Source organism: Rhinoraja longicauda, unplaced genomic scaffold, assembly GCF_053455715.1.
Source record: "Rhinoraja longicauda isolate Sanriku21f unplaced genomic scaffold, sRhiLon1.1 Scf000053, whole genome shotgun sequence".
Classification (NCBI taxonomy): domain Eukaryota; kingdom Metazoa; phylum Chordata; class Chondrichthyes; order Rajiformes; family Arhynchobatidae; genus Rhinoraja; species Rhinoraja longicauda.
In genome coordinates, this window is record NW_027601271.1 from 494,668 (window position 1) to 504,496 (window position 9,829).

Below are 9,829 nucleotides of genomic sequence, written 5' to 3' on the forward strand. Positions count from 1 at the left end.
CTCCCTCTCCCCTCCCCTTCCTCTACCCTGTCCTCCTTCCCCCCCTTCCCCTTTCCACCTTCCCTTTCCTCTCCGCTCCCCTTCGACTCCCACTCCCCTATCCCCTCCCTCTCCCTATCCCCCTCCTCTTCCTCTCTCCCTTCCTCTCCCCATTTCCTTTCCTCTCCCACCTTCCTCCCCCTCCCCTTCCTCCTCACCCTCCCCTGCATCTCCCTCTTTTACCTCACCACCTCTGTCGTTCCCTCACCTCCTCCCTCTGCCTCTCCCCTTCAGCTCCCCACACGCTGCTTATTGCTGCTCCTTCCCTCACCCTCTCACCCCATCGTTCTCTGTGCCCCTTCCCCCTTCAAGCTCTCCCTCCCTCCTGACGGCACGGTAGCACAGCGGTAGAGTTGCTGCTTTACAGCGAATGCAGCGCCGGAGACTCAGGTTCGATCCTGACTACGGGTGCTGCACTGTATGGAGTTTGTACGTTCTCCCCGTGACCTGCGTGGGTTTTCTCCGAGATCTTCGGTTTCCTCCCACACTCCAAAGACGTACAGGTATGTAGGTTAATTGGCTGGGTAAATGTAAAAATTGTCCCTAGTGGGTGTAGGATAGTGTTAATGTGCGGGGATCGCTGGGCGGCACGGACTTGGTGGGCCGAAAAGGCCTGTTTCCGGCTGTATATATATGATGATGATGATGATGACCTTTTCCCCTCCTCCACAATCTCCATCTTCCCCTCCTCACCCCCTCCCACCTACCCCTCTCTCCCATCACCTCCTCCTCCTCCTCCCCTCCTCCTCCTTCTCCTCTTCCCCCTTGATCTCCTCCCCGTCCCCTCCCCCACCTTCCTCCCCTCCCCGACCAACCCCCCTCCACTCTCTCCCTCCCCTTACGCCTCTCCCCTCCCCTACCCTTCCCCTTTCCCCTTTCCCCTCCCACCATCTCTTTCCCTTCCTCCACTCCTCCCTTTTCTTCAACCCCTCCCCTTTCTCGGCCCATCCCTCCATATCTACCCCCGCCACTCACTGGCGCTCCCACTGACTATACCCTCCCTCCCATTCCTCTCCAACACTCCCCACCTGTCTCGCCCTCACCTTCCTCTCCCCCTCCCGTTTCCACCACCCCCTCCCTTCCCTTCCACTTACTCTCTCCTCCACCTTCCTCTTTCACCATTTCCTCCCCCCTTCTGCTCAGCCCTCCCCCTACCCTTCTTCTCCCCATCACCCTTCCTCTCCCCTTCCCCTTCTGCTCTCCTCTTCCCCTCCTCCTTCCCTCTTCCTCTCTCCCCTCCCGCTTCCTCTCCCACCTCCCACTTCCTCTACCCCATCCCGCTTCCCCTAACTGCTCTTCTACTTCTCCCCTCCCCTTCCTCTCCCCCTCCCCTTCCTCTCCACCTTATTCTGCCCGGTCCCCCTTCATCTACCCCTCCCCCTTCTTCCCCTCACATTTCTTCTCTTCCTTCCACCCCTCCTCTTCCTCTTCCCCCTCCCCTTCCTCTCCCTCCCTCTTCCTCTCCTCCCCTTCCTCTCCATCCTCTTCCTCTCCTTCCCCTTTATCTCCCTCCCCGAAATCTCCCTTCCCTACTCCCCCTCACCACATCTGTCCTTTCCACACCCACCCCATCTGCATCTCCACTTTAACCTCCTCGCGCTCTCTCATTCTTGCTGCCCCTCCCCGTCACACTCTCTCTCTCCCTCCTGGCCGGCCCTGCCTCTTCCCCACCGTCTCCGCCTGCCCCTCCTCATCCCCGCCACCCTCGTCCCCATCTCTCCCCTCCACCTTCCTTTCCCCGTCTCCCCTTCATGTCCCCCCGCCTTTCTCTCCCCTCCCTACACCCCCACATCTACCCCTTATCCTTCTCCTCCTCCTCCGTCTCACCTCTACCCCTACCCTTACTCTTGACCTCTACCACCCTCCCTACCCACTCTCTCCCACTCCCTCTCCATCCCCCACCCCCTCCCTCGCCCTTAGCCCTTCCCTCTGCTCATTTATCTCCCACTCCTTTACCACCTCTGTTCCTCTATCACCCCCCCCCCCCCCCCTCTGTCACTGGATCTGCAACTTTCTGACTCTTTCAACCGGTGAAGATAGATGACAGCAGCTCATCCGCAATAATCATCAACACTGGTTCCCCGCAAGGATGCGTTCTCAGTCCTCTGCTGCACTCCCTATACGCATGACGGTAAGGCCAAATGTGGCTCTAATTCCATCTGGAAGTCTGCAAACGACAGCAATGTGATGGGACGAATCACGACCAAGTACGAGGTGGAGTGCCAAAAGGAAATGTCATAATGTCAAACGTGTTAGGAGTAGAATTTGGCCATTCGGCCCAAGTCTACTCCGCCATTCAATCATGGCTGATCCACCCCTTCCTTGAAATCCCATTTTACTGCCTTCTCCCCATAACCTCTGACACCTGTACAAATCAAAAATCCATCTATCTCTGTCTGAATAACATCCACTGACTTGGTTTCCACAGCCATCAGTGGCAATGAATTCCACAAATTCACCACCCCCTGACTAAGGATATTTCTCCTCATCTCCTTCCAAAAAGAACGTCATTTTATTTTGAGGCTATGACCTCGATTCCTAGAATCCCCCACTAGTGGAAACATCCTCTCCACATCCCCTCTATCCAAGCCTTTCACTATTCTGTATGTTTCACTGAGGTCCTCACTCATTCTTTTAAACTCCAGCGAGTACAGGCCCAGTGCCGTCAAACGATCATCATAGGTGTGGAAGACGAACTCTTCAATAAGACTCGTGGACGACTTGATTAACCATCAGCAGTGAGTTTATTTTACTTGCACAAGGAGAGAAGAGTCACAGTCAAGGGCTGTGACCCCAACTCTAAAATTAAGTTGGCACAGCAGAGCATTTGTACACCAGAATGATAATTACTAAGGAAGTACATGGGTGAGGAAGATTGATATGTAAGTTACCGAATCTGTACATTACTTTTACATTACATGAAAGTCGAGATTTCTTGACTTCGTGCTTAACCGGGCACAGAAGACAAAGATAATTAATATGTTAACAATTCTTACACCAGAACGCAACGTGGCCCAACAGGATTCATAGATAATGAAGGTACCTGTGCTCAATATTGGTTTCCGGCTGGCAGATTCTGAGTGCCGCATTGAGCTAAGGTAAGGGCAATGAGTATGTTAACTGAGCAGTACCAGCTGGCATCTTTGTAGCTTGGCGCGTAGCTGAACATAGAGGTGAGGGAACGATGTGTTCATGGGATGTGCGTCAGGGCCGGGGCGCAGTGGAGACAGCGATGGGCATTGGAACTCGCTGCAGAACCCAAGATACGCAGCAGAGGGCGCAGCAGTGTTGGAAATGTTCTTGTGGCAGGAAGGCGCTCGCTGGTGACTTTATTAAATCTCCATGCGGGTTAACTGCACTTGGAGGAGCAGTTAAGTCTTGATTATTCTTTATTTGGATGTTCAGCTGTAGTGCAAGTGTGTTCACAATCAGACGCAGATGGGAAGTGAAAGCGTGGGTGAGTTCAGAGGTGTCCACGTTAATCTCATTCACTTGTACTTTGTCCCACATCCCTCCATCCCTATCCGAGACAAACGGCTGTCCAAGTGCTGTTTATTTGCTGTGATGGTATCTGCCCCCAACACCTCTTATGAAAAGATTGCTCCACCTTTGGTGTGGGATACCTGCCTGTCAGAATTCCCTTAACTCTTCCCCCCTTCCATTAAACTTACGTTCTCTGGGTTCAGATTACCCCGGTCTGGGAAATAACCGTGACCATCCACTCAATCCTGCTGCAGTTGACATAATTTTACAAGCCTCAGTAAAGTCGCCCCACTGCATTCTTGCTCCAAAAAGACCAATCCCAACCGATCTAATCTGTCTTCTAACTAACGCTGTCCATTCCAGATAACATCCTGGTGAATCTGTTCTGCACTGTCTCTGGCAATAGGACATCATTTGTATAATATGGTGACCAGAACTACACAAAAGGGTCTTGCAGATATTTGAAGTACAACTGAGGAGAGCGCTGCACTTGGAGCAGCAGTTAAGTCATGATTATTCTTTATTTGGATGTTCAGCTGTAGTGCAAATGTGTTCACAATCAGACGTACATGGGAAGTGAAACCGTGGGTGAGTTCAGAGGTGTCGGTACCGATGAGCTGGAACCGAGAATTAACTGTCGAGTAGAAGGATGTAGGACGACAGGCACATAGTGCGTTGAAAATAGCATCGCGGGTAGGTTGTTTGCGTTTAGTGGATTGTGGTCGGTTGTGGGCACCGTGGTACAGAACAAATGGTGTGGAGACGGAATGGACGTACGGAAGATTCACGAGTATGTTGCCAGGACTGGAGGGGCCGATCCAGGGGAGAAAATGTTATTTTCAATTTAACAGGCAGTGCTTAAAATGAGTAAATTACTTTCTCGCCCTCTCCACTTAATTTTCATAAATTTACAATAATAAACTATACTAATCTGATTTTCTCTCTCTCTCTCTCTCTCTCTCTCTCTCCTCTCTCTCTCTCTCTCTCTCTCTCTCTCTCTCTCTCTCTCTCTCTCTCTCTCTCTCTCTCTCTCTCTCTCTCTCTCTCTCTCTCTCTCTCTCTCTCTCTCTCTCTCTCTCGCTCTCGCTCTCTCTCTCTCTCTCTCTCTCCCCCCCTTCTCCTTCTCTCTCCCCATACACCTCCCCCTCTCTCCCCACTTCTCCGACACTGACTTCCCATTTCCTCCCCACTCTCGCCCCACACTTCCCTCTTGCTTGCCACACTCCACCGATCTCTCTCCACACACTCCTCCCCTCTCTCTCTACATACCCTCTCTCCCCACTCTCCTCCCATTTTCACTCCCCAAACTCATCCCCTCTCTCTCCCCACATTCCTCCCCATCCCCCTCCACACACACGCCCCCTCTCTTCCCACGCTCCTGCTGCTCGCTCACCCCACACTCCCCTTGTACTCCACCGCCTTCTCGCTCCCTACTCCTCTCATTCCCACACTCTCCTCCCCTCTCTCTCCCACACACCTCCTCTCTCCATTCCTCTCCCTCTTTGACATAAGGCCATAGTCATAGGAGTAGAATTAAGCCATTCGGCCCACCAAGTCTCCACCGCCATTCAATCATGGCTGATCTATCTCTCCCTCCTAACCCCATTCTCATACCTTCTCCCCATAACCTCTGACACTTTCCACTAGTGGAAACATCCTCTCTACATCCACTCTCTCCAAGCCTTTAACTATTCTGTATGTTTCACTGAGGTCCCCCCCGCATTCATCTAATCTCCAGCGAGTACAAGCCCAGTGCCGACAAACGCTCTTCATAGGTTAACCTACTCATTCCTAGAATCATTCTTGTAAACCTCCTCTGGACCCTGTCCAGACCCAGCACATCCTTCCTCAAAGATGGTGCCCAAAATTCCTCACAATATTCCAAATGCTGTCTTCCCAGCGTCTTATCGAGCCTCAACATTGCATCCCTGCTTCTGTATACTGTACAAATCCTCTTGAACTAAACGCCCAAACATCGAGTTTGTTTTCTTTGCTCCTGATTCGACTTGCAGATTAACTTTTTGGGAATACTGCACCAGCACTCCCAAGTCCCTTTGCACCTCCGATTTCTGGATTCTCTCCCCATTTGGAAAATAGTCTACGTCTTAATTCCTACCACCAAAATGCACGACTGCACATTGTGCTACACTATATTCCATCTGCCACTTCTCTGCCCACTCTCCCAACCTGTCCAAGTCCTTCTGCCAAGTCCCTGCTTTCTCTACACTACCTGTCTTTCCACTTGTTTTCGCCTCATCCGCAAACTTGGCCACAACGCCTTCAATCCCCTCGTCAAAATCATTAATATACAAGGTGAATAGTAGTGGCCCCAGCACTGACCCATGTGGAACACCGCCAGTCACTGGCAGCTAACCAGAAAGAAAACACTTTTTGCCAATCTTTCTCAACATACGATACGCCCTCACTCCACACAGCTCCACTCTTCCCCCCCCCCTCACTACACCATCTCTCTCCCCCACTCCACTCCCTCTCTCCCCTCTGGTTCATCCCGCTCACCCTCAAGCTCTTTCTCTTCCCACTTCTCCCCCTCTCTCTCCACACTCCTCCGTCCCTCTCTCGTCCCCCCCTCTCTCTCTCCGCCAGACCTCCCACACTCTCTACCCACACCTCGCCTCTCTCCCCACAATACCTCTCTTCTCCCACTCCCACGGCCCTCTCTCTCCCACTCCTCCAACCATCCGTATCCCCACACCTCCTCCCCATTTCTCCCCATCGCACCGTTCCCACTCCCCCTCCTGCTCTCCTCACAACATCGCTTAATATTTGCCCAGACCCTCTCTCCCCGTCACATTGCTCCCTCCCCTCCACCTCTCCCCATCGTTCCTCCCGCTCTCCACACACTCCTCATCTTTTCCACTCCTCCCCTTTCACCCCCCATACACCTCCCTTTCCGTCCACACTCCTCCCCTCTTCCTCCCCAAACTCATCGCTCTCTCTCTCTCTCTCTCTGGATAAGCAGTGACACTATCAGTGTGGGCAGTGATGGGTCTGGATAAGCAGTGACATTATCAGTGTGGTCAGTGATGGGTTTGGATAAGCAGGGACATTATCAGTGTGGTCAGTGATGGGTCCGGATAAGCAGGGACATTATCAGTGTGGTCAGTGATGGGTCTGGATAAGCAGTGACATTATCAGTGTGGTCAGTGATGGGTCTGGATAAGCAGTGATATTATCAGTGTGGTCAGTGATGGGTCTGGATAAGCAGTGACATTATCAGTGTGGTCAGTGATGGGTCTGGATAAGCAGGGACATTATCAATGTGGTCAGTGATGGGTCTGGATAAGCAGGGACATTATCAGTGTGGTCAGTGATGGGTCTGGATAAGCAGTGACATTATCAGTGTGGTCAGTGATGGGTCTGGATAAGCAGTGACATTATCAGTGTGGTCAGTGATGGGTGTAGATAAGCAGTGACATTATCAGTGTGGTCAGTGATGGGTCTGGATAAGCAGTGGCATCAGTGTGGTCAGTGATGGGTCTGGATAAGCAGGGACATTATCAGTGTGGTCAGTGATGGGTCTGGATAAGCAGTGACATTATCATTGTGGTCAGTGATGGGTCTGGATAAGCAGTGACATTATCAGTGTGGTCAGTGATGGTCTTGATGAGGAGTGACTCTCATCTCATTAAATCTGACCCCGATGTTTTACATTTGACATGATGTAAAACATGAATCCTTTCTTTTTATTTCAAATGTTGGACTCTAAAGGGTTAACGAAGGTTCAGTATCCATAATTAATCTCATGAGCAATGAGCATTAACTCCATCTTGCTGCTCTATCCACGCCGGTAAACACAGCAGGAGAAGATGCATTAATTTGTTATTTTCTTCTTAATTAACACAGGTTAGAAATGCTCATTAACTCTCTCCGGCATACACTTGAAATAATAACACATAATGCTGAAAATTAAAATGCAGCTTCAGACCTGAGAAAGGAAAAGTTGTGTTAATATTCTGTGCCATTCGCCCAGTGGGGAATATTATTTCCAGCCGGTGAACACTAGCTGTGGCTCTGTTCAATCTGTAGTTTATTTTGTCGTGAACTACTTCAGACCAGGTGACAGGTAAATGTGAATTCAAACCCACAGACCAGACAGCAAGGTCGGTCTGAGAGTAAATGACCAACTCATCCATCTAGGCTGTCCACACAGTGGCACAGAGAAAGCTGCCACACACGCAGACTTCATTTATGTGCTTATTTATCAAGTCATTCAAGAGAGCATATCTCCCATCATGCAGTGCAAACCTGGCACTCGTAGAAACTGAAATAAACACTTCAATGATCAGGGACTGTTATTAAAAATGACCAATGTATATGACAGGCAAATCCCCTCATTTCAAGGCTAGAGTTCAGTGGTAACAAAATATCCAAGGGCCATTTAAAAGCAGTTTACTTGTTAGTGCTGTACCTGGCGCAAATTTCGGACAAAGTTTGCCGTGTTTCATGGGGAGGGATGGTGCATTTTAGTTCATCTGAACTATTCCCATTTACCGGCATATGAATCATCTCCCTCTAAACCATTCCCCTCATGTACCTGCCCAAATGACATTGTGTTGATATTACTATATTACCTATGATAACCTTCCCCTCCATGAGACCACTGCACTGCCTACTGCGCTCCATGGAATAAAATCCTGTCGTGCCCAGCCTTTCCCTGTAGCTCCGACCCTTGTTTCCTGGCAACGTTTTCAAAAATATAGAAATTCAATGTGATCATGGCTGATCATTCTCAATCAGTACCCCGTCCCTGCCTTCTCCCCATACCCCCTGACTCCGCTATCCTTAAGAGCTCTATCTAGCTCTCTCATGAATGCATTCAGATAATTGGCCTCCACTGCATTCTGAGGCAGAGAATTCCTTAGATTCACAACTCTTTGACTGAAAAAGGTTTTCCGCATCTCAGTTCTAAATGGCCTACCCCTTATTTTTAAAATGTTGTCCCTTGTTCTGGACTCCTCCAACATTGGGTACATGTTTCCTGCCTCTAACGTGACCAACCCCTTAATAATCTTATACGTTTCGATAAGATCTCCTCTCATGCTTCTAAATTCCAGTGTATACAAGTCTAATCGCTCCAGTCTTTCAACATATCACAGTCCCGCCATTACGGGAATTAACCTAGTAAACCTACGCTACACGCCCTCATTGGCAAAAATATCCTTCCTCAAATTTGGAGACCAAAACTGCACACAGTACTCCAGGTGCGGTCTCACTAGGGCCCTGTACAACTGCAGAACGACCTCTTTGCTCCTATACTCAACACCACTTGTTATGAAGGCCAACATTCCATTGGCTTTCTTCGCTGTCTGCTGTACCTGCATGCTTCCTTTCAATGACTGATGCACTAGGACACCCAGATCTCGTTGTACGTCCGCTGTTCCTAACTTGACACCAACCAGATTAGATCCTGGTGAATCTGTTCCGCACTGTCTCTGGCAATAGGACATCATTTCCATGATATGGTGACCAGAACTACACAAAAGGGCCTCGTCGATATTTGAAGTACAACTGAGGAGGCCGCTGCACGTGGAGGAGCAGTTAAGTCTTGATTTTTCTTTATTTTCATGTTCAGCTGCCGTGCAGGTTTGTTCAGAATCAGACGCAGATTGGAAGTGAAACCATCAGTGAATTCAGGGGTGTCAGTCCCGATGAGCTGGAACCGATACCAAAAGATGCATTAACTGTAGAGTAGAGGGATCTAGCATGACAGGTACACAGTGCGTTGATGGTAGCGTCACAGGTAAACAGTTTGGTCAGAAAGGGTTTTGGTACATTGGCCTTCATCAGCGAGAGCATTGAGTTTTGAAGTTGGGAGGTCATGTTGCAGTTGTATAAGACGTTGGTGAGGCCGTATTTAGATTATTCTGTTCAGTGTTGGGCACCATAGCATCGGTAAAATGGTGTCAATCTGGAAAGCGTGCAGAGCAGATTTAGGAGGATGTTGCCAGTACTGCAGGGCCTGATATACAGACACAGATTCAGCAGGCTGGTACTTTATTCCTTGGTGCACAGGATTATCTGGGATGATCTTTTAGAGGTGAACAAAATAATGAAAGGGATACACCTAGCAGACGCACAGACTAGGGGAAGCAAAAACCAGGGAACAGGGGTTTCAGAAGGGGGGGGGGTTGTTTAATCGGAACCTGAGGGGTAATTTTTCACACAAAGTGTGGTGAGTGTATGGAACGAGTTGCCAGAGGAGGTTTTTCAGGCCGGTACTCATTATCATAGAGTGATACGTTGTGGAAACAGGTCCTTCGGCCCAACTTGCCCACACCGCCCAACA

General features: G+C 49.8%; 1 protein-coding gene across 1 annotated transcript in view; it reads right to left on the reverse strand.

The window, feature by feature from the left end:
• Positions 1–3,063: 3,063 nt before the first annotated feature.
• LOC144612514 (NACHT, LRR and PYD domains-containing protein 3-like) overlaps positions 3,064–9,829 on the reverse strand; it is a 27,630-nt gene continuing 20,864 nt past the window's right edge. Inside the window, exon 6 of the mRNA XM_078432105.1 lies at positions 3,064–3,132. Within this exon, the coding sequence (XP_078288231.1) occupies positions 3,064–3,132 (69 nt within the window). The remainder of the gene's footprint in view (positions 3,133–9,829) is intronic.